This window comes from Canis aureus, chromosome 1 (assembly GCF_053574225.1).
Source record: "Canis aureus isolate CA01 chromosome 1, VMU_Caureus_v.1.0, whole genome shotgun sequence".
Classification (NCBI taxonomy): domain Eukaryota; kingdom Metazoa; phylum Chordata; class Mammalia; order Carnivora; family Canidae; genus Canis; species Canis aureus.
Window position 1 is genome coordinate 27,592,051 of NC_135611.1, and position 24,843 is coordinate 27,616,893.

Below are 24,843 nucleotides of genomic sequence, written 5' to 3' on the forward strand. Positions count from 1 at the left end.
TAATTAGCTAATCAATGACTTGATAGTCTTTGATTTTTTTTCTATTAGATTTATAACTTTATCTTTCATATTTAGGTCTTCAATCCATTTGATGTTTAATATTAAATGTCATGGGAAGTAGAGATCCAACTTTTTTTTTTTCATACAATAAGCTCAATTTCCCAATATTATTTGCTGAATAATCCATGGTTTCTTCATTGATTTGTGGTTGCACTAATCTCATGTTTTATATGCCATCTACTCTGGCCCATTTGACTGTCCATATGCCAACTGCATGCTGTTTTAACACTGTGTTGATGTCTTTGTAGTATGTTTTAAGATCTGTAGATCTCCTCTCCCCTCTTTACCCTCCATCTCCCTTTTAGTGGATTGCCCCTTCCATGTATATTTCATATGAAATATTAGTGGATGGTAAGCTGTAATCTTTCATATACATTTCACAACTGACTATTCAGTTCCCCTCAAAACAATCCTTTTGGAATTTTCATCAGAAATTTGCTGAAACCAATAGATAGATTTGAGGACAATCGATACCTTTGCAAAATTATGACATCCTATCCATGAACATGATATTTCTTGTCATGTAGTCAGTCCTTTCAATAATTTTTCCTCTACAAAATTATTGCACATTCTGTTAGATTACTTAATTCCTAAGTACTTTATAATTTTTGCTATAGATATAAACAAGATATTTATTTCTGTTATATTATTACCAAGCAGAGGAACATTATTGAATTGATTTTATATAAGATGACCTTGCTGACCTCCCCAAGTAGGTCTGTAGTTTGTTGATCTTTTTGATATTTCTGTAAAATCACATCATCTGCATCATTGGCAATTTTGCCTTTTCTTTCCGGATACTTATACCTCTTATTTCTTTTCCTGGTCTTTTTATGTTGCTGGATCCTATAAAACTATGTTAGATATGTTGAATAGCAACAAGGAATCATACTATCAGGATCTCTCTCTCTCTTTCTCTCCAATGTGTGACTTAGATAAAACTTAAAAGTGAAATAATGATTTGGATGTTCTTTATTTAGTACTATCTTTTATAACTATTTATTTATTTGTTTGTTTATTTATTTATTTATTTATTGAGGCAGAGAGAGCGTGAGAGGAGCGGCAGAGGGAGAGAGAGAATCTTAAGCAGGATTCACCATGCCCAGCCCAGAGCCAGACCCAGGCCTTCATTTCATGACCCTGAGATCATGACTGGAGCCAGAATCGAGTTGGATGCTTAACAGACTGAGCCAGCCAGTTGCCCTTATACCTTATATTTTAAATTGCTTGTTCACATATTTCATAATGTTAAGCGTTAGCAAAATGAAAAATAATTCTTTATCTCTGAATTTGGGGATTTAATTCCTTGAAAAATCTTCTTGTTTTTAAAATTTTTTTTTTTTTTTTTTATTTATGATAGGCACACAGTGAGAGAGAGAGGCAGAGACATAGGCAGAGGGAGAAGCAGGCTCCATGCACTGGGAGCCCGACGTGGGATTCGATCCCGGGTCTCCAGGATCACGCCCTGGGCCAAAGGCAGGCGCTAAACCGCTGCGCCACCCAGGGATCCCTCTTCTTGTTTTTAATGGGGAAGAATTTCTTTTTTCTTTTCTTTTCTTTTCTTTTCTTTTCTTTTCTTTTCTTTTCTTTTCTTTTCTTTTCTTTTCTTTCTTTTCTTTTCTTTTCTTTTCTTTTTTTAGGATTTTATTTATGAGAAACAGAGAGAGAGGCAGAGACACAGGCAAAGGGAGAAGCAGGCTCCTTGCGGGGAACCCAATGAGGGACTGGATCCCAGGACCCCAGGATTATGCCCTGAGGTGAAGGCAGACGCTCAACCCCTGAGCTACCCAGGTGCCCCTGGGGAAGAATTTTTAAAGGCAATTCCAATAAACATATGTACTAGATGTGCTTAAAAACCAACTTCTAAGTAACAAAACTCTCAGTAGGACAATCTATTATGAAAGTCTTAACGGACTCCTCGAGGCCTCAAAGATTAAAAATAATCATGTAAATTGGTACCGTTCAAGGGAGGCTGCCTCCCGAAAAGCATCTGAAACTAACTGGTCACTTCCTGGTCGGTGAAGGCCATTCTCATACAGCATCTCTCTTGGTGGATCTTTGCCCTGACCTCTGAGGAAAGCAGAACAGTTAGTTCCCAATATATTCCCATTTTGTGGAAAAGGAGATTTACCAAGAAAGACAGTGAAGACAGAACCTGAACCCAAATCTCCTGGCTTATATCCCCAGATATGCCCCAGCAAGCCTGGGTTTCTTCCATAGATTTGACCATACAAGTCAGCAATCATGAAAAATAAGAACAGAGCTTTTGCGAGTGTGTGACTCATCTCTTCTGTCTCTAAGGAAAAGGTTGACATGGTGTCATGTCAGCCTGTTGAGCACTGCGCCACTGTTTGTGTTGGTGACTAATGTGGCACAGTTCACACTGTGTGTATGCTTAAGAAACAAAAGGAATTCAATTTGAAAAGCTTTTTTAAAAAGAATTTATTTATTTATGATAGTCGAGAGAGAGAGAGAGAGAGAGAGAGAGAGAGGCAGAGACACAGGCAGAGGGAGAAGCAGGCTCCATGCACCGGGAGCCCGATGTGGGACTCGATCCCGGGTCTCCAGGATCGCGTCCTGGGCCAGAGGCAGGAGCTAAACCACTGCGCCACCCAGGGATCCCAATTTGAAAAGCTTAATAATCTTTTGGGACTGTTAGAACTTTTTGAACTCCATATAACTGGGATATGGGATTATTTATTTACATATATATATATGTATATATATATATATACATATATATATACACATTCTTTTTAGTTACATATTATATTGTCATCCTTCACTATCTGCCTGTTGCAGCTGAAATCAGATCTGGGGATCTGAGGGCATGTAATCATTCTCTTTTCTTTTAAAGATGCACAGTTGGAGGAGTTCACTGGAAACAACACTGTTATGAAGCATACAGAAGATCAGAGTGGTCCCAGCTCCTCAACTCCCCAATCAAGTGCCAAGAGCACTGTTACTTACTTATTTGTTAAATTACATATTTCTGTATCCTGACGCATATTATCTTGGATCTTCTAATAGTAGTGCAAAAGAAGTCTTTTAGTCTCAATTTGGGAAAGAAGGAAACAAGACTCAGGGAGACCAAGAAGTGGAGGTAGTTTTCAAAAATCAGATATTTTTCCTAGTTTACTATGCTGCCTCCCTCGACATAGCTTTATTGGCATCCTGTCCATCAGAACTCAGGGTAGCTTAGCCAAGCTGGTTCCTTATCCTTTTATGGAAGACAGAAAACTCTTTAGATTGTTATAAAACTATATGTGATCCATTTTCCCTTGTAAGTGGTCTGTTAAAAAGGGGGTCTCTTAAAAGCTCCAAGATCATACACTAAAAAGCCTGCTAGCTTCCTTTCCAAAACTGGTTATGGAATTCTGACGAAAGTTGGGGCCCACAGATGCATAAATATGATTGGGAGCTGGGGACAGTCGCTATCAACTGGGAGGGATGGATTCTGTGTCATCTAACGCCAGATTCCTGTCCTTGTAGGCCCATTTTTTCCCTCACTGTTGTGTAGTGAAGAGAAGCAGAACTTTAACCTCCAGCGTTTAGGGTTTTGTTTTTTGTTATGTTGCTCATAGTTAAGGAATGACAAGAATGCAAAAGAGAGGGTGGCTCATTGAATTTTACATAATTGCATATGAGATTAGACTAGAAATTTGCAGATGTTTCTGACCAGAGACTCATTTCACTTGGCCAACACAATTATGTTTCTCATCCTAATTATTATTTTAATTTCAAGGCTTTTAAGAGAACATGCATTGTTCCTGACACCTTTTGTCTTGTTCTAATGTGATTTACTAGTCTGGTTCCTAAACACACTGAGTTGATGACCCCAGGACCTAGTAATCTTCCCCTCTCTGACATTTTTATGATTCTGTGGAATTGGAAAGGACAGGATAGTTGTTAGGGTGAATGACTTAAAGAAATGTGGGAATGGTTGGAAGGGAAAGTATTATCCCCTAATCAGGTAACGTGTGTGAAAATATTCAGGTATGCCTTAGACATGAAACAGCTCTTTCATGACTGGAAAATCAAGATGGTTTTCTGCTGTTTTAGAAGAGGGTAACTAGAGCCAAGTTGCTGAGCTGTTAGGTTCCAAAGACTGTGGGCAAGGCAAAAATTGTACATAGTTGCAAAGGGCAACCTTGAAAGCCAAGTCTTGTGTCTCAGTGAGTCTATCACTTTGTTTTCTCTGCAACATGAAACCAGATTGCTGTGTTTTCATTCAGCACGAAATGAAAAAGTCCACACGCAGTGTTAAGAGTTCTGTTGCACCAACATTTTTTAGACACTAGAATCCCACAAGTGAGATGTTGAACTTCTTAAAAAATACAATTAAGATAACTTAAAAAAGAAATCAACCAGCAATCAAGACACCTCCTCTGCTCCCTCTTTTAAAATTCTAATTCTGTGTTTTTGGAAGGAAGCCTTTATGCTTATACATGCATACCACGTTTCTGAAAAGATATACCAAAAGCTTACTATTGGTTATTTCCGTTGAGGGAAATAAATTGGGGAAATTGGGGAAGGAATGCCTGGGAGAGGCAATTGTGAAATTATTACTCATTTCAACCCATCATGTTTTTATTTATTTGTTTTACCATGAGCATTTTATCTAATTTATAAATAAAAGAAAGTATCATTTCTCTCACATTCTTTCCTCATTCATTTCATTTTTATTTTGCTCTGTTTTTACAGGAGTTGTCACATTTTTGTTTGATTTGAAAAATTAATTTTTCTCCCGGTTTATCCCACAGTGTCCTTTATTTTAGGTATTACATAACTTAATTCGAGGATCAGATCATCACAGTATGGTTCTTTTTCATGATCTTTCAGGGGAAAATGTAATCACTGTTTTTGATTTGGATTCCAAATCCTTTCCAGCCTAACTTTAATTAATTTGATTAAATAAACTTTAATTAATTATTGCCCACACAAAGACATCTACACTGCACTTTGCTAGCAACATGGCAACACATTTAGAATCAAACAGTTTAGGTCTAGTGGGGGAGGGCAATGAAGTTGGCCTCTGGAATGCTATATTAAGAGTGGATAACTATCCAAAGTGGCAGTAAAATAAGACTCAGCAGAAGTGTGTTAGAATTACCTGTATATCATGAACAAATTGGCCACCACTCATCTGTTTTATATATGTGTTATGTAAAGTGACACTATGTCTTTATGCTTTTGACCCTTGGTCTACTGTTCACAAGTAGTGATTGTCTGTATTTATACTCTATCGGAAACAGTCTGTACCTTGTATATTGTTGTTATAGTATCATCATCATGCTTAGTATGATATGCTAGGTGGAGCACAGAACAGACAACACAGAAAAGAGGAAACCAAGAACTCTGTCCTTTGGAGTCCATGGTTTCCAAGGTATCCAAATACACAAACTTATCTGTCTTGACATAATGTTATAGATAAACACTAAGTAAACATCAAGGATTACTCCTAGGCTTGCAGCTTTTCACAGAAATGATGTAGAAAGCAGAAAAAAAAATATAAATCAAACATGTTCTTATATAGTAATTACGTAAGGCCAAAGTAGACCAGAAAAGATCACATCTAAGCACAAGTGAGGTCTAAACAATAGTTATTAATTATTGGCTTTGGTGACTGGGTAACAATTTTCATGCAATAAGATGAAAACATTTAATTTCTCAAATTGGGCTTAATTCATTTAGATGAGTATATATTTCTTAATAGAAGTGGTGTTCTGATGAACACCAGGTCAAGTTCAACATCGTTATGCTCTTAAGACAAGGCTTGAGGCATATGGAACCGGATTTTAGAGGCTTTTTGATAGATGAGGCAAGAAATTTCTTAACAGGATGGGGTAGAGATTGACTACAGTGTGTAACATCTTGCCTTGCTAATTATGCTGATTGATAATTGATCATCTCTGATTCCTTATGTCTTGGGGATGTTGAAGAAACTGGTGGGTGGCCTTTGTAGACGCTATTATTGCAGCTATGACAACCACTTCAATAAGTCAACTACATTAATGAAACTACATTAAATGTGCCTCGTTTTGATTAACCCTTCTTCGTCCATTCCCAGTGACTCACTAAACTCCATTGATTGTTGCTCTTTTTATTTATTTTATTTTATTTATTCGTGGTAGACATAGAGAGAGAGAGAGGCGGAGACACAGGCAGAGGGAGAAGCAGGCTCCATACCGGGAGCCTGACATAGGATTGGATCCCGGGTGTCCAGGATGGCGCCCTGGGCCAAAGGCAGGTGCCAAACTGCTGAGCCACCCAGGGATCCCCTGATTGGGGTTTTCAAAACCTCTCTTTATCCTTTCCTCACCACCACCAATGGGATGACTGTCAGAAGTCTCCTAGGTGGCTTTCTTTTTTCTTCTTTTAATTGTGAAGCCCTCCCCACACCCACAGCTCTTGGCAAGGGTCACCAGAGAGCTCCTAATCACCCCACTTTCCTCACGGAGAGCCTCCAAATGCTTCTTGTTGCTATTTTAGGAATTCTAAATTTCTCCATGAGACTTTCAGGAACAGCAATGACAGGGTCCCTCTTTCTTTTTCTTTTATTTTATTTTTTATCTATTCATGAGAGAGAGAGTGAGAGAGAGAGAGAGAGACAGAGAGAGACAGAGAAAGAGAGAGAGAGGCAGAGACATAGGCAGAGGGAGAAGCAGGCTCCATGTAGGGAGCCCGACATGGGACTTGATCCCAGGTCTCCAGGATCACATCGGGGCTGAAGGCAGCGCCAAACTGCTGAGCCACCCGGGCTGCCCGTCCCTCTTTCTATTCAAAATTATTTCTCACTGCTTTTTAATATACTCTTCTTCTATAATTTAGTAAAGATGAGGGGAAATTGAGAAATGCAATGAGTTGGGAAAGAAGAAGTTAATTTGCAGTCTTTGAAGTCCAATTCCTTCTGACCTCGTCTCACAGATAACTGTGAAGAGTTAGGTTAGGAGAGAGTTACTACTTGCCCAAAGCTAGAAAGCTGATCAGTGGAGCTGGGATTTTGACCTAGGTCTGTCTGACACCTTTCCTTTTCCCAATATCCCATCCACTGTGCTTATGCAAGCTGCCCCCTCGCTCCCCGACCTCTACCAGCCACACCTGAAATGCCCCTCTTTCTGCCTCACTTCCAAGATTCAGTTCCCAACACAGCCTATCTGACCACTCCAGATCTCCCTAAGCATCTCTGGCTGAAACTACCTGAGAACTTAGCCCCTGACCCCCAAACTAGGTAAGGTGCCCCTCCTCTGTGTTTCCATGACATCCTGCTTTCATTATATTTCATATATTTTAAAAATATGTTATTTATTTATTCATGAGAGACAGAGAGAGGCAGAGACACGGGCAGAGGGAGAAGCAGGCTTCCTGCGGGGACCCTGATGCAGGACTTAATTCCAGGACTCCAGGATCATGACCTGAGCCAAAGGCAGATGCTTAACCCCTGAGCCACCCAGGTGCCCTATACTACATATTTTTTAATAAATGTTTTTATTGATACATCACAGAGAAAAGTGCATATATCATAAGCATAAATCTTGATGAAATATCAAAAAGCAAAACCTCTCCCTGAAATCACCAATCAGATCAAGGAATCACCAGCAGGCAGAAGACCACCTCTTCCCTGTACCCTCTTGATCATTATTTCCACTCCCCTTCGCTTCCCAAAATCATATCCTGACTTCTATAGAGATTCATCTTGTTTGCTTGCTTTCCAATTTTATATAAATTAAATCATACAGTCTGGTTTCTACATTTTTTTGAGATTTATTCCTTGTTGTTTTATGTAGAGATTATTCATTCATTTTCACTGTAGTATAGTATTCCATTATTGGAAGGCACCTGCCTTATTTTACTATTGGTGGACATTTTGAATATTTCCCATTTGGGGATAATATGAATAGTATTATTATGAACATTATTGCAAAATTTTTATTGAATATATGTTCCTTCTTTGAGGTATAAACCATGGAGTGGAACTGCTAGGTCATAAGCTATCCATATGATCATCTTTAGTAAATAGTGCCATACAGTTTTCCAAAATGGTTGTGCTAATTTATGCTCCCAGTTCAAGATCCTGTATTTCCAGCTGCTCTTCATCTTCATCAACAACTGATAGTGTCTACCTTATAATTGCAAATCCCATCCCCTTTCTCCCTCTCTGCATATCATGACACCTACAAGGTATCTTAGTAAAAGTCTGATGAAATAATAAGTGAATTAATAATAATAATAAGGTAACACACAATTGCCTGCTCCTATACCTGTTGTCATCTGTTAGAATAGCATAATAGTTACAAGCACAGGCTTTGGGGACGGGCCATAATGATTTGCCTTCTAACTTCACTACTTACTAATCAGCAAGTTACCTGTTACCTGTCTGTTCACTTTGACATCGTGGGGTTGTTCTGAAGACTTAAAGAGACTAGACTGCACACTTAGAATAATGTCTGGTATATAATAAGAGCTCAGTAGTCTTAGCTATTTGTGTTCTTATCTAATGCTAAAGGTCTGCACTCAGACTTCCTACAAATAGAATCAGTTGGTATAAGAATCTTTGGCATGCCCTCTGTGAAGCCTGCTCTAGGCAGCTGACCCCACAGAAGCCTCTGCACTTCAGAAGTTCTCTTTATCCCCATTCAGCACCTGCCATACACCAGGAGTAGGTACCATGTCTCCCCAAGTAGATGGCAAATTCCCTAAGTACAGTGACTGAGTCTTCATGGTAGCAGTGGTTTCAAAGTCCCATTTTAACTTGTGGGGATGATAGCTGAATACCTTCCCCCAAACCTATTGTTGAACAGATCCATAGGGAGAGAGCAATGGAGCAAGTGTACTGTCCCCTTTTGCCAACACCATGCTCAAATGTTGTTCAAATGCGAGCAGGGATATACTTTACTCTCATAAAGATACCGCTGCATGTATGTGACTTGATATCACAGTACTTAGTAAATATTTGTTCTTTTTTAAAAAAATTGATCCCTTGTTCTTTCTTGACTTCCTTGTCCTTGCCTTGTTCCCATCCCACCCACTTGTGTTTGATCTAATCTCCTATTTGTGTGACAATGTTTGGGATTCCTCTGCTCTTATCAATTCCTAAGGAACACAATGAGATCTTCTACAGTGATGGACCCAATAAACCAAATTTCTACCCTTAAAAAAGCAAAAAGCTCTGTAACCCATGACTAGCCCCTCTGACTCATCTATAATTAGATTGGAGACTCCCAGCCTGCAAGAACTGTGTTCAGATAAAAATGTGATTTAAGTTCTCTTTGTTCAAGAGGGAATTAGTAACTGTTATTGATAATGAGGATGAGGAGATTAGCAGAAAGCCTCCCCATTAGAGCTGGTATCAGTCTTTATTAGGAAAATGCAGGCTATAGATTCTCTTTGTCATTATAGCTGACTTTGGCATCTGGGTTTGGTAGAGGATTCAATGTGTAGCTAGTGCCCATAGGTCCAATAGCATCTCACATGCACAGCAGGAGCCCACCCTCAGCAAGAAGTCATTAACTCACTTTGATCCCCTTCCTTCAGTGGATAACAAGGAAAGAATGAAGTCATCTCCAAATACCTGTTCAGCCCTTCGAAGTCTTGGGAGGAAGGGGGCTGTGGTGGTGGTGGAGGTGAGGGGATGAATGTGCAGAGAGAGATGTAAGAACCATGATAAAAGGGAAAAAGATCACAGCTTTCCTGGGGAAATCCCTGTGAAAATGGAGAGGCTGTGGAGAGTGCAGTGGGCTTAGAGTTAAGGCAGCAGCCCATCAGCTGTTGGAGGACTCCCTATTTGCCAGGAATTTGTGTGAAAGGCCTAGAAAAGTGGAAAAGTACAATTTGGTTTCAAAATGACGATCTCTTAATATCCTAATATCCTCCCTTCTACATTAGATATTCCAGTGGCCTCTGTGCACCAGACCCAGAGTGGTCAGGGCTAGCCAGTGCTGGGTGCATGCCAGCTCAAGAGGCTTCATCTAGTCTAAGCCGGGGACTGGCTCCTCGGGGGTCCTTCTGTGAGTTGGCATCAGCTTCCATTCAGCTCTGGGTACCCTCCGACACTAGTCCTGCCAGCTCAGCTTCTCAGGAACATACTCATTTACGACAAACACCCCACGCTCTTTAGTGGCATTCTACTCATAGGCAATTGTCTTGACTTCCATTTCAACATTTATGGAAAAAGTCTCCCTTTTCCATTAGGCTCTTTAAGGGCAGAGATGTGTCAGCTTTGCCCACTGCTATATCCCCAGCATTCAGGGCAGAGCTCAGCCCAGAGTAGGCACTCAAATTAGTTGTTGAAGGAATTACCTGTTACTTTAGGCAAGCCAAATGTCAGGACACACAGCCAACTTCAGAGGGTAGGCAATAAATAGAAGGAGCACTGCTCCATGGCCATCCTTGTGAAATGGATTTATTTGTACATTGAAAAGGGATTGTTTGGATGGATTTGTGAATGACTGACATAAAATACTAAGACCTCTAATATAAAGTGGCTTTAAGACTACTATACCCCCCCAAATTCTGAAGCTGCTACTATTGGAGGCAAATCACTGACCTGCAAATTACAGCAGCATTTCCCAGGTCTTAAATTTTTTTTTTAAATTTTTTAAAAAATTTATTTATGATAGTCACACACAGAGAGAGAGAGAGGCAGAGATATAGGCAGAGGGAGAAGCAGGCTCCATGCACCGGGAGCCTGACGTGGGATTCGATCCCAGGTCTCCAGGATCACGCCCTGGGCCAAAGTCAGGCGCCAAACCGCTGCGCCACCCAGGGATTCCCCCAGGTTTTAAATTTTTAAATGGACCCATTATTACCTTTCCCCACCCCAACCGAGATATACAAAATTACACACATGACACAATTTATGTAAATATTTTTCAAGGTTTTATTGCAAACCAAAGTTGGTTTATCACACACAAGAAAAGTTGTGTGGTGGGGTGGAAGGGGCGGGAAGAATTGTACATATTATAACCATGTTAATTACAGTACATTAAAATGTTGGTTTACATTACAAATAAGCCTGTAAGTTTAAATATACTAGTGTTATAACCCAATGTACAGACTTTCTTTATACAATACATACACTTATCAGGAATGCAAAAAAAAAAAAAAAAACATAAATAATGCCCATTTTACAGGTGACATTTTAAACAATGAAAATACCAGGCTTTGACCGACAACTGGGGCATTGGTCCATAAAAACCCTTTCTAAAAATAGAAATATTTGTAGCAGCAATGCTTTCTTTAAGCATCTGGATACAAGTCATTGCAAGACCATTTTCAATAAATTTTAGTTATTAACTGTATCTTACAAAAAAAACGGTCTACACATAAATTTATCTTCCAAATATGGAAGAAACAAACAATGTCCCACATTGTAGTGTCCTGCAAGTGTCACATTGATGCTTATAACTAAATCCATCTGTGATCAAGCATACCACACTCATACTACTGTTCACACAGTAAATCCACAAGGAAAAATAAAGAACTGAAACGCTCTGCAATAGGAAAAGCTTTGGAGCTAACACGATCTCATCAGAAAAGGCACATTTCATAAGATTCGTTATCATGGCCCAGACAGACCTTCAGAAAATCCTTCTCAGAACTGCGTCATCCTACTAAGACTACTGCATCTGTCTATGGCGGCACTCAAATGCTCATTTCAGAGATAGCACCATGTTGGAAGGAAGAATAGAAATGAAAACCTCATGAGCTCACTGAGAGGAGGATGTGCTCTTCGAAAAGCTTCCAGCAAACAGTGTGCAATAAGATTGCCAAGATGTGCAAGCTTCCAGAGATGTGCAAATTCTCTTTATGTCCTGTCAGCTGGCAGCTCCGCCAAAAGGCTAACTAAAACACTTAAAAACACACATAAAATCCTTCAAGACCAACCCTCGGACTATTCAGAGGAAAGAGTCCATAGGAGGTGCATAGGAAAAGCCTAGGAAGGCCTCGGCCGCTTCCTTGACGCTGGCTGTGAGGAGGATGCTGTCGGGGGACCTGCCAATGGAGTTGGGGACTGGCTCTTCAGTAAACTCAGGGTCAAAGTGCCGCAGGTCACTAGGTCCACTCTATTGGGGAAGGAAACAAAACCAAACCAAACCACTTAGTGTTAAGAATTCAGGCGGCAGACAGGACGGGGAAATCCTCTCTTGGGCTTTCAAAGCTGGAGCTCAGGTTTTGAGGGGATGCCAGGGAAACCCCCATTGGACCATCCACTTCAATGTGGAACCCACAGGCCACAGCAAGTTTAAATAACGAGGATAGTGTTCACTTTTTCTCTTTTAGTACTTTTAATTGAGAAACGTGTAGAAAAGTCATGTTAGTCTCGTTGGGACAAAAATTTGACTTTTCATCTAGATAAAATAATGGTTTGTGAATAAAAGTTGTGCCAATTCAGTCCCTGAGGGTCCCCAACCCTCCCCCCGCCCACACCGCCAGCCCCAGCTCTGTCCTAGGGGAGTGCCCTTCGCCCCTTCCTATACTCAGAAGAAAGAGATACTCACCACATTTGGGTTGAAAGGGGGAGTAATCTTCTTATTAATGAGATCATCCCAGTTAATTAGGGAGAAGAAGACATGATTCTTAATCTCCATCTGTTGAGGAGAAACAGGAGATTGCTTCAGACACAAGAGATTCAGGGAGGGCAGTGGGGTCTAGCACATTTCCCGGAAGCCCAGGACAGGAGGGGGATGTCACTCACAAAGTCATCCTTGGCGCCCAGCCTCTTTGTCCGGTCTTTCTGCAGGAGGCCCTCCAGGAGGTGTCTGGCGGAATTGGTGATATTTGGCTTCAGCTGGAGCGGCTTGTTCAGAATGTTATCATACATCTCAGCTGTATTGCGGCTGTAAAAAGGAGGCTGAGAGGAGGAGGGACATTGCTGGTTAGCTTTAAGTTCCTACAGCACGCATTACCAACAAAGTCTTGCACCACATTAAGCTAGCCGTGACAAAGTCTTTTCCTTAACAGGCTTTCTTTGCCCCAGATTTTTTAAGTGTCTATCTCACAACTCCTATCAGGAATGGATCCTAATAAGCCACATTTTTCCTCACACAGGTGCAGGGGGCCCTATCTAGTAAAATGTGAATGTACAAGAAAGAAAAATTCACTAACAGCTTTCTCTAGAACACTTACAAAATAACCACTGGGCCTCTCTTATCAGCATTTGATCAGCTTATTTATAGAGCGCAAGACACAATGACCAGTAAGTCCAGATTTTAAGACAATGACATTCTAGGGAGCATTATTAAACCAGGCGTAAGATTCCATGACTCTCCATGTGCTACTCACCAGGCCATAGAGCATCTCATATAAGACGGCCCCCAGGCACCACCAGTCCACGGTCCTGTCATAAGGCTGCTTATGAAGCACCTCAGGTGCGAGATACTGAAACACAAAGCAGGAAAACAGAGCGTTTAGAAGACTGTGAAACCAGGCAATCCCAGGAGTGCACCAGGAGTGCATTTTGAAAGTGTTGAGACCCTGGGGTCACTTGCAGGATGGGTTTCTTTACATTACTTCCTGATAAAAATTGCTGGACTTGGGGAGGCTGACTGGCCAGGTATCGTTCGGATATTTAGGAAGCTGCTGGGCACCCAACAGATAGCTTACTTGAGAATTTACAACCTTTTATGACATGGCTTTTGCAAACAGCTGGTCCTAATTAAAGCCACATATGAGGCCTCAGGATTTCTCATGCTGCATCAAACAGCAAATATATTTTCCTTGCTCTGAATTGGACTGAAAAATCTCCGAGAACAATTTACCCTTTTGGTAATTTCAGTATAATTGTGCTTGGCTCTCCCGGGAAGGGGCAGACCAGGCAGCAAATGCAGAATGCTCCTACCTCGGGCGTGCCGCAGAAGGTGGACGTTGTGCCATTGTGTTCGATGTTCTCCTTGCAGAGGCCAAAGTCAGTAAGGACAATGTGTCCCTGTGAATCCAGCAAAATATTCTCTGGTTTTAAGTCTCTGCAGAAAAAAAAAAAAAAAAAAAAAAAAGTTGTGTAGGTGAATTTCACTTCATAAGAAAGCCTCTGTGAAAATAATAGCTTGGGGTATTAGAAGCATTTTCAATTCACTGTAGCTGTACAGTGAATAAAAAGGGAGTCCTTGTTCTGCTAATCTATTCTGGATTTGGCACAATCCTAGCTGGCTAGTTCCCTGGAGGCATGGGGTCAAGACAGTTCACATGCTGGGGGTCCAGCTATAGGTGACCAAGCTGTACCAAATACAAATGATTTTAAGGCTCTGTCAGAGGCGGGGCTCCGTCTCCTTCACACCTGGGAAGGTAACCTTGCGTGCTCTCCGGCGGCTCACCTATAAACGATGTTCAGAGAGTGCAGGTAACCCAAGGCACTGGCTATTTCAGCAGCATAGAAACGAGCCCGTGGTTCCAGGAAGCAACGCTCCCTCTGGAGATGGTAGAACAACTGCAGGAGACGGGACAAAGTTAGTCTGGGTTGCCAGGGCCTGATAACAATGCATTTAATTAGTCTTGACATATATAGCTAAAGAGGACAATTGCAGGAAGTGGCCTTAAATAGTCTATTAACTATTTGAAAACTTCAGGTTAAAGGAAAGGCTAATTCTGGTAACTCCCCCCTGCCCCCCAAACATCATTTAAAAACTTTCCTCTCAGACTAAACCAAAAATTCCATATGCAGACACCCAAAGGTCAGTTCATATTCCCACTGCTCACCTCTCCACCGTTGATGTAGTCGAGGACAAAGTACAACTTGTCAGCAGTCTGGAAAGAGAAGTGAAGGCCCACCAGGAAAGGGTGTTTCACATTCTTCAGTAGAACATTCCGTTCCGACATAATATGCTTTTCCTAGAAAAAGGACAATTAAGATGTAGTGGCAAATTTCAACTTGGTACCAAAATTCCAAGGTAAAACCACTCAATGAATGTCTATCCCCAGCTGCAATCCATCAAGCACACTTCGTACCTCCTTCTTTTTCAGGATCGCTTTCTTCTGTAAAACTTTGACTGCATAGAATGCCTCCTCTGCCTTGTGTCTTGCTAGAAGAACCTGTAATTTCAATAACAAAAAAAATCATTTTGCTATCTACAGGGAGAATATAAAATGAACACACGAGGGACTATAAATAATGAGGCCTTTAAATCTGAAATTACCTTCCCAAAACTGCCTTTCCCAATCACTTTCAAGAAGTGAAAGTCAGATGGTTTAGCATGAGGATTGGATGATGGTCCCAAGTTGATTTGCTGAGAAGGACTTGGCTGGAAAAGAAAGTATTTTCTTTTAATATCCTTGCTTCAAAGGAAGACAACAATAAAGGACAGGCCATGTAAAAAGATGCTACATCTGCAAATGGCCGAGGCAAGTCACCACACAGCACAGAACCCCAACCAAGACTATTTTTCATCCGAACACATTTCTATTTCATATGGGCGTATGGAAATCGTACACAATCGTGTTGTGTGTCTGGATAAAACTTTAAGGCAACAGGCCTTTTAAAATACTTCACTGACTCAATAGTTAAGTAAGTGCTTATGTCACTTGTTATGCCATTAACTAGGCATTCCTGCCTTGACACTAATTTCTAGAAATGCTATTGTAACCCATCAGTGTAGGAATACTGACTCATTTACGAGATTCCTCTACAGAAGCATCACAGAAGGAGAATACTTACCGGGGGGGAGGGGTTGGCATTCATAAGCTCAGGCTCCTGAGGTTGGGAGATCTTCAAAATGGACTGAACTTCAGGGCTGCGGAGAAAGAGAATAATTTAGAATCTCCAGAACTCGTCACCAGGGGGCACACCAACACCAGTAGGAAGTTTCTGGCTCAACTACCCCTCCCCCCCCCCATACATACAGTTCGAGTGTTTAAACTAAAAACACCCAAAGAAATTACTGAGTTAAAGAAAATATTAGCCAAAGAAAATAAACCCAGTTAAATACAGGGATGAGGGCTGTTCTTCATGAAAACAGGGGTGAATCAGGCGAACACGAAAATTTTATCTTACAGCTCTAGGACAGGTCCAATCAGCAAATTAGTTTTTATGTTTAAGAGGTTTCCAATTGGAACTTAAAAGAGGGTTCCCACCCTCCGGGAAGCCTTCGGGCTTTCTGATCAATGTCCCCGGAGAGAATGTGTCTTTACTTCTGGTAAACAAACTCTACAACTTATTTTTATTTCTCCCAATCCTCCCGGCAAAACTTACTGTTTGCATGCATAGGAGTTATTGGCAATCTTCTGAATAAAGTCGTTCAGGCCCATCCTCCTCTGTTTCATGAAAGCTGTGAAATAAAGGAGAAATAAACGTCTGGAGGGCTTCGTGACGTCCGACGCCGCGCACACACACACACACACACACACACACAAATCCTTAAAAATGAGATTCCCACTTGGCAGAGCCCAGAAGTTCGGTACGATCCCTACACTCACCGATGAGGATCGCTACCATCCCCCTCATTCTGGAGTAGGTGAGGGCGCCCCTAGCAGCCTCGGTCTTCACCGTCATCTCCGCGGGGAGCGCGCAGGGGCCGTTGGCGACGGGAGACCGGCTCGGCCCACACTGACCGCGCGCCCCGCCGCCCGCCTTATGAGCCCGTCGCCGCCGCAGGGGCGGGGCCCGCGCGACTCCGAGACGCGGCCCCGCCCCGCCCCGCCCCGCCCCCGCCGCTCGCGCGGCCCGGCCCGGCTGCCCCGCGGAGGGCGGTGGCGGGCGGTTGGGCCCCGGCCCCCGCCCCAGGGCGAGCCCGAGGCGGGGGCGGGGGGCTCGGGGACTGCCCGGGGGGCCCGCACCGGATTCTTAGCTGCCTCTCCCCGCTCCCGGGCGGGCGGGCGGGCGGGAAATCGCCGGCGGAGGGGGCGGGGAGGTGGAGTCCGGGGTAATTTTCCACCTTTTTTCTCAATTACTCCGCCCGGCCGAGGAAATCAGAGTCGCGGCACCGGGGCGCTTTCCGCCCGGCGGCTCTGCCCCTTCCCTCCCGGGCCCGGGGCGGCCCGCACCCCGCCCCCCGCCCCCGGCGGCCGCGCACCACCAGCCCCCGATGCCCCCCTCTGCGGGGTCTCCGTGGGTCCGGGACCCCGGGCTCCCGCCGCCCTCCCAACCCGCGCCCCGCCGCCCACCCCCGGTCCCTCGGGCCGGAGCCGAGCGACTAGCGACGGAGCGGGGGGGCCGTCCCCGGTGGCGGCCGCGGCGCTTACCCAGGCCGCTCAGGAGGAAGGACTCGCTGCGCTTCTGCGCCTCGGCCCTCTTTTTGTGGCGGGGCCGGAGCAGGGACTCGAGGCGGGCCCGGGCCAGCGCGCCCTGCATCTCCCCCATGGGCCGCGGCGGGCGAGGGAGCCGGGAGAACACTGACGTTTCCTTGAAGGAGCCGCCGTGACTCAGGCCGGGCAAGATTTCCTGCCCCGAGACCCAAAACAAACAAATGGCCCTTGTGCACGGCCGAGCCGCTTCCGAAAACGCCTTTTTTGTGCTTCTGGCCCAAGCCAAGCGAGGCTGCAAAATCCCAGAACTTGGAAGCGGAGGAAGGAAGGAAAGAAAGAGGGAAGGGGGAGGGAAGGGTCAGGAATGTGTAGGGGAGGGGGCGGAAATAAAATTCGTCTCCGCACTAAAGGGGGTAAAAAAAAGTACAATCTGCATTTCACTTTTTTCCCCCTAACCTTTGAGAACGTTCTGTCCGTTCCGCATGTCATTTTTTTTTTTTTTTTTTTTTGCATCTTTAATCTCCGCCACGCCAGGAACACGTGAGGGAGTCGCAGTTCGGGGAGCGGTGGCTCCGCGCCGGGCGCCGACCTGGCGTGACCCGGGGCAGCGGCGACTCCCCGATTCCCCCTCCGGCTCTCTCACCTGGAAACTCTGCAAGGTCTTGAAAACCCTTACTTTGTCCTCGCCTTCCCTCCCCCTCCTCCGGCTAATTTCAGGGCTCTTTCGAGTCCCTGATAAACTGGGACCGGAGACCTCGGGAGAGAGCGGCGGGTGCCTGCGCTCCAGCGCGCGGAGGACCGAGGGCAGCGCGGCCCGGGACCCCGCCGCTGGGGGCGCCCGGGCGCTGCGGCCGGACGCGGGCGCGAGGACTCTGGCCGGCGCCGGGCGGGCAAGCCACGAGCCACGAGCAGGCGACGGGGCCGGAGAGGGAGCCGGCTGGCTGCAAGGCACTAAGGTTCGCGGGGCCAAGCGCCTGGCGCTTGCTGGTGCTGTCAGCGGTGGCTGCCCTGCCGTGACCCCTTTATTGGCAACGGCCCTGCCATTTCTGAGTTGCATACTGGGTCTGACACACTCCGAAATACCAGCTGTCAAACCGAGAATAGCATGTGAAGCGGCTTTCCTTTCGTCCTGGGCAGGGATTTGTTTTGCAGGCACAACCCCCTCGTCTGCCCTAATATGATCTGTAGCCTCAGCTGCTTCTTGGTTTGCTCAGTTGCAACAGCCCCAACCTCGGAGAGGGGAGCACACATCCTCTCCCCTGAGAGGGGCTGGAAAATTTTGCTCAGCTTCCACCCTCAAAAAAAAGCACTTTTCAATGCCTGAAATTGACGTTCCAAACTCAAGCAAGGTTTAGAATACTCCAAGTCACAGTAACTGGCCCATTACTGTTTCCTCTTCCATGGTACTGCCAATGCCCCCCGCCCCCCCCCCCATGTTCCATTCCATTCTAGCCCAGCAGGGCCCTCCTCTCCCACCATTCTGCCCCCTTGTAAGACAGCAAATTTGGCAAAGGCTGCCCAGAAACACCAACCTGCACCGAGATTTCTGCTTGTTTGTTCTTAAAATATGAAACTGAGAAACCTTCGTCAGACACCCTCCCCTGCATCCCCACCTCCTGTGCCTTCTCCAGGCCAAGGAGCCTCAGATCCTCTAAAGCATCTTCGTTTTAGCCATCCTCTCCAAATTACACTAATAAAAGTACACAAACCTTTCAAAGGGGATTTTATAGCTTCCTCTTTCATTCTTCAGGTTGCCTAAGACATGAAGGTTGGGGATTACTTTCTGGAGGCAGGAGGTAGAGCTCAGTTATGGCTGGAATAGCCTCTCTGCTAATGTGCCTGATAAGGCTGGAAGCTGAGATGTCAGGGAGCAGAGTCAGAGGCAACTGTCCTGCTCTGTTATGCACCCCACTTTATATAAAGGCAATTTACATACAGGAAGGGAGCAAGCTGCAAAGTTCAACACTGGGCCATTTATTCTCTCCATTGCAACATCACTCAGAAAATTACAGTCATCAGCGTCCTGAGTTTATTACACCCCCAGCAAGACACACACGAAATGTAACTTGACTGATTATCATCACAAACCAGTCCAGAAAAAATTCAAAACACATGCACAGTGTTCATTTTTTCAAAGAAGCTCTGCCACATGCATTCCAGGAGGAACGTGGAATTCAAGTTAGAGGGCTCTAAGTGGGATAGAGAAGAAGCACAACCGTATGATTTGTGGTTGGAACAGAAAAGGAACGTCTGATGTTCTTCTTCCTCCCCCTACCCTAATGTTCAGCAGTTGGAGACGGACGGTCTGTTAAACTTATCATTTAACGTAGAGAATCAAGTTGTTGAGACTGGCTTTTCTTCCAACCGGATACCTGAAGGGTGGAGCAGGCGCCCCCAGTTCTGTCCCAGCAACCTACTAAGACTTCCGAACAGGAAGGTGACACACAGCAGTGGCGGGTGGATGGGGTGGGGGTGGGTGGGGGGGAGACGGGGCCGCGGGAGTGGGGGGGGGATGGTGTGTGACGCGCTCCAGTTCACTCTACGCAGGCTTTGGGTTACCCTGTGGCCACTATTCAAATGCTTGATCTGTTCTTCCTTCCCGTCGCCAGCCTGCTTCTTTGGTCCAGAGAGTCTTCCTACCGGGAGGAATCCGGCCGGCCTCTTTCCTCTTACTCCCTAGTAGCAAAGTGGCTAGAGTTGCGTCACCAAATTCTGCTTGTAAATGCAGCCCAGAGGGCGATCGTGTTCTCTGGCAGAAGCACTCTGGAATGCACAATTGCCCCTACTTCTCCTGAGGTTTAATCAGTTCCAGGTAATTTCTCTACAGCACCTTGTGCAGTCACAGAAAATATAGACGGCTTGATAGGAGATAGGGTAATTACTTCCCCACTCCCCTAAGCCAGTAATCTCATTTATGCCTCATAGTGGGGAAACTGCAATCAAAACACTCAAATGGCAATGATTCACCAAGATGTAAAGTTTGCACTGAAACAAATCATTTTCCAATGTATGTGTATTTTAATGCTTCAGAAAATCATTTAGTTCTTCTACTCTAATTTTCCTTAATGGTGGACTGCAAATATGGAAACTTGAAAGCTTTACTAAGATATGACCTTTTTTCATTTAATACAAGGCCCAGTAAATAAATTCCTGGTACTTCTCAGCATATTAAAGGAGATGCTTTGAAAAATATTTTTAAAAGAAGTATTTATTTATTTTAGAGAGAGAGGGAGAGAGAGAGAGCAGGGAGATGGGTGCAGAGAGAGAGAGGAAGAGAGAATCCTCAGGCCAACTCCCTGCTGAGCACAGAGCCCAAAGCTGGGCTCAATCCCATGACCCTGAGATCATGACCTGAGCAGAAACCAAGAGGCAGACGCATAACTAGTTGACTGAGCCACCCAGGCACCTCTAAAAATATTTTTATAAGGACTTAGCTCTTTGACTACTTAAGTGTGTCAGCTGCGTGGATCTTCTTTCCCTAGATACAATATCTTCCATTGATAACAGCAATATACTTGTTCTGTATTGCCCAAAGTGCCAAAAATTCTAGAACAGTTATGTGCACAGTTCAGGTTCCCATGCTTATTGACTCATTCTTTGATGCTTATAGAATCTTTTTCTGAAGCATCACCAAAAAAAGTACATAGAAACACCAAAAAACATAATTATTACTCTAGAGAGCAACTGCATGGATCAGTTTTCGTTAAAGGTTGTCATTGAGTGCATGCCCCCCCTTTTTTTTACAGTATTCATCAACAAAAAATGATGACAGCAGATGAGTTTATTCATGAGAGCTGTTATAGATAAGTAAACGGCAATGGTGGTTAAATAACTGTCTGTAGATCACGGATTCTATAGTGATTATTACGTTCTGGACTCCTTAACTATAAAAAGTAACATGCGTAAAGAGGGTAAGAATGTGCTTGAATAGATAACTAAGAGAAGAACACATTACTTCGAATAACGGTGTTCAATGCTATTAAAATGCACACAACTACACACTTTATTTATGCAGGGCTTATTTCTTTTCCAAGACAGTGGTTTTGAATAAGAACGAACCCTGGAATAGAGTTTTGTTAAATAATATACACATGGCTGTCTAGTATGGAGGCCTTAGGTTGTTTTCTCTAACACACTTTTCAGCTATTGAGGATTAAGCAATTATTGTTATTTTTCTTCTGAGTTGCAGGTGATAGGCAAAATTTGCTTTTGAAACCAAATTTATCTCCTTCCTATAACCCTTCTCTGTCCCTGAAATTCATTGCCATACCTCTCCCCACATCCCCGCCCCTAGCACTGGTTTGCTCTGTGGTCCTGCAAACTCTGAAATGTTGCCTTCCACCCTCCACCCCACTAATGCCAGCTGCCTCAAAGCCCTGCTCTCAGCTAATCTCCACAGGAGGTATTGACCTGATTCTCCTTCCCTTACTCCCTCCTTCCTTCCATGCCTCTCTTTCTTCCTCTCTTCCACCCTCCCTTGCCTTTGTTCATGGAAGCATTTTTTTTTTTAAAATTTATTTATTCAGAGAGAGAGAGAGAGACAGAGACAGAGACAGAGACACAGGCAGAGGGAGAAGCAAGCTCCATGTAGGAAGCCCGACCCGGGACCGGATCCTGGGTCTCCAGGACCACACCCTGGGCTGCAGGCGGCGCTAAACCAATTTAACTAGCACTTATTAGGTATAAATATTAAGCTCAAGGGATACAAATATGAATAATCTCTTTATTTGAAGTTCACAGAAGCGTCATTCTGAATGGGGGGCACATGCATAAATCATGATACGATAGGATGAATGTTAAAACAGAGGTCCCAGCAATCTGCCGTAGTAAACAGACAGAGGAATATTCTACTGGGGAGAAGCAGCAGACATGTAGTTGTTGGGGAAAGTCTCCCACAAAGAAATGGTATTTGGGCTGATCCTGGAAGGGTCAGCTAGGGACAAGAGAGGAAAGTCATTCTAGGCAGAAGAAAGCACGAGTACCAAACTCTGAGGTGCTATGTAGCACCTCTGGAGTGATTTGGAAATATGTCCCTTACTCAGACTCCGCACACAAGCAAGACATACAGGACTGTGGCTGCTTCTGCTGCAGTGGCAAAACAGCACACTCAGGTGAAATTAAAAAAAAAAAAAAAAAAGACCCTAGTGGCATAAATCTGTCTGTCCCTCTCACTGCCTCCCCTTCTCCAACCCCAATACCTATGGAATTAATAATGTCTTAAAATGTATGTATTTAAAGAACTGCCAAGTATTTGCACAGGACGGTCAGCTCTAGGCATGGCTGGAGTTCCTTCATCCATCAACAGATTGTTCTAGAATTACGCTTCAGGAGGTACAGTGATGCACATGAGCTCACAGAGGGAGGGGTCGGGTGGGAAGTCACCTACAAAGTACACTGAGCCCTACTGAGAAGGGATTAAAAGACACAAGGAAAATTATTCCACCAAGGCTTTTATTTTTTAGTTTATTATTATTATTTTTTCCTCAAGGCTTTTAAAGTGACACATTCCAATGTGTTTTGGAAAGCTCATTCAAACCAAAATGTGATTGATAACTATTACCCTTTCAAAGGATATTTGTTTTTTTTAAAAATAGCCCTAAGTCATTAAAAATGAACAAATTTACACACAAAGATATATAAGGGAACGTTGGAATTTGGAATGGGAAATTCACGTAGTTGGAAGAGTATGAACATTTAGGCAAGCATAGCTGTAATCCCGCATAGGGAGTGGCAATCTCACAGCGGCAGTGAATGACCTCAGTGTTCCATACCTGTCTCTTCTGAAAGTCGGCGCACAGGAACGCTGGTGGGGGATAGGGACATGGTTTGGTAGTAAGTTTTTTAATTTCAATCAGGCAAAGCGGCCGTGGTAGCTCTTGACATGGGAGGAATGGTAATCTAGCTAGCAACAAACCAACAGGTCTATAACAGGCTGAAAACTCATCGTATCCTATTTATTTATTTATTTATTTATTTATTTATTTATTTATTTATTTATTTATTTTTAAGATTTTTGTTTATTTGAGAGAGAGATAGTGAGAGAGAGAGAGAGTGCACAAGCATGGGGCAGGGAAAGGGAGAAGCAGAATCCCTGCTGAGCAGGGAGACGGATGCATGCGGGGCTCAATCCCAGGACAAGAGCCAAAGGGCCGAAGGCAGACACTTGACTGACCGAGCCACCCAGGCACCCCACCTTATCCTTATCTTTGGGATGTTGTCAATGTCTGATGTAGCATGATCCAATGAGCAATAAATAAAAATAAAAACTAATTATCAACCAGAATACAGTATGCAGGGCGAGGAAGAGCACATATTTGACAGCTTAATATTTGGCTCTCAGGATTGACCTGAAAAATGACTTCCAGGGAATTTTCTAGATGATTATGAAAAATAGGGATCCCTGGGTGGCACAGCGGTTTGGCACCTGCCTTTGGCCCAGGGCGCGATCCTGGAGACCTGGGATCGAATCCCACATCGGGCTGCCGGTGCACGGAGCCTACTTCTCCCTCTGCCTATGTCTCTGCCTCTCTCTCTCTCTCTATGTGACTATCATAAATAAATAAAAAATTAAAAAAAGAAAAATAACACAAGAGTAAATTGGAAAAACTTTTTAAGTCAAAATTCAATATTATCTGCAATTTTCCAAACACAAGACAACTATGGCCTTACTGAAAGCCTTATGTTAAACATTTGTATTTCAAAAGGCCTCTGTCAACTCAAATATTGATTTGTAATGGTAAAATGGCAGGTATCGAGGCAAGGAAGTCCAGAGAGCTGTGGCCTGCGGAGCCTCTCCCTTCACCCTTCCAGGATGAACGCACACCTGTGCTTACTTTCCCTGCAAGTCCGCAGCGCAGCCTAACATTCGGGCAGCACAGGGGTTGAAATTTCCTTACAAGACGCATCCTTCCCGGGACACACATATTAAAGTCGTAACCTACATGAAGATAGCAGAAAGGGTTCTCTTTCGCCCCTGCTCTGTTTACAGAGTGCCAAGAGTAAATGAGCAGCCTGGATTTCTGGCACACAGCTTTTGCCAAACTGCAGTGAGACCTGAAAGCTTTAATTTGCTCACTATAAATCTCTCCCCAAATCGTTCCCATTTCTGGCCCTGTAATTTATCTAGCAAGAAGCAACAGAAACTCCCCCCTCCAGAATTGTTTCCTATAAACCCTGCCTATAAATTGCAGCAACAAAATAAGATAAATGTAACAGTAACCAACAGGGGAAAACCAGGGGTAGGATGGCTGGCGGAAGGTTGATGGGGCATCATTTTAACATAAAGCAGTTTAGTGAACTTTCTTTTCATTTCAACCCTGAATGTAAGCTCCATAAATATTTTTGCCACTTTGCTCAGCAAGCTCTGGAGTGTCGGCAAGTTACTGAAGAGGGGCCTCCTCGCTGTCCACGTCAGTCAGCTACACCTGAGGCTCATTATCTGTGAGCTTCTAGACAAGGTATTCTCTAAACCTTAATAATCTGTATAATGGGGATACTAACTTAATATAAATTGCAAAAGTAACTGAAATAGAGAATTTAATAAGTGCCTTACTTAACTTGGGACCCCACATAGAAAATATGACATGTCTAGGTGCTTTACCCCTACCC

General features: G+C 43.8%; 1 protein-coding gene across 4 annotated transcripts in view; it reads right to left on the reverse strand.

The window, feature by feature from the left end:
• Window positions 1-10,915: 10,915 nt before the first annotated feature.
• SGK1 (serum/glucocorticoid regulated kinase 1) overlaps window positions 10,916-24,843 on the reverse strand; it is a 109,724-nt gene continuing 95,796 nt past the window's right edge. Inside the window, exons 1-12 of one of the 4 annotated variants that reach the window (XM_077893865.1) lie at window positions 18,945-19,127; window positions 16,244-16,319; window positions 15,710-15,785; window positions 15,192-15,296; window positions 15,004-15,087; window positions 14,755-14,886; window positions 14,373-14,485; window positions 13,901-14,024; window positions 13,345-13,440; window positions 12,758-12,913; window positions 12,561-12,650; window positions 10,916-12,125 (exon numbers count right to left, since the gene is read on the reverse strand). In XM_077893865.1, the coding sequence (XP_077749991.1) occupies window positions 11,958-12,125; window positions 12,561-12,650; window positions 12,758-12,913; window positions 13,345-13,440; window positions 13,901-14,024; window positions 14,373-14,485; window positions 14,755-14,886; window positions 15,004-15,087; window positions 15,192-15,296; window positions 15,710-15,785; window positions 16,244-16,319; window positions 18,945-18,978 (1,254 nt within the window). In that variant the 5' untranslated portion in view covers window positions 18,979-19,127 and the 3' untranslated portion in view covers window positions 10,916-11,957. Of the gene's footprint in view, window positions 12,126-12,560; window positions 12,651-12,757; window positions 12,914-13,344; window positions 13,441-13,900; window positions 14,025-14,372; window positions 14,486-14,754; window positions 14,887-15,003; window positions 15,088-15,191; window positions 15,297-15,709; window positions 15,786-16,243; window positions 16,320-16,467; window positions 16,627-17,232; window positions 17,526-18,944; window positions 19,128-24,843 lie in introns of those variants that run through there. The other 3 variants (XM_077893853.1, XM_077893864.1, XM_077893845.1) reach the window with 3 other exon arrangements.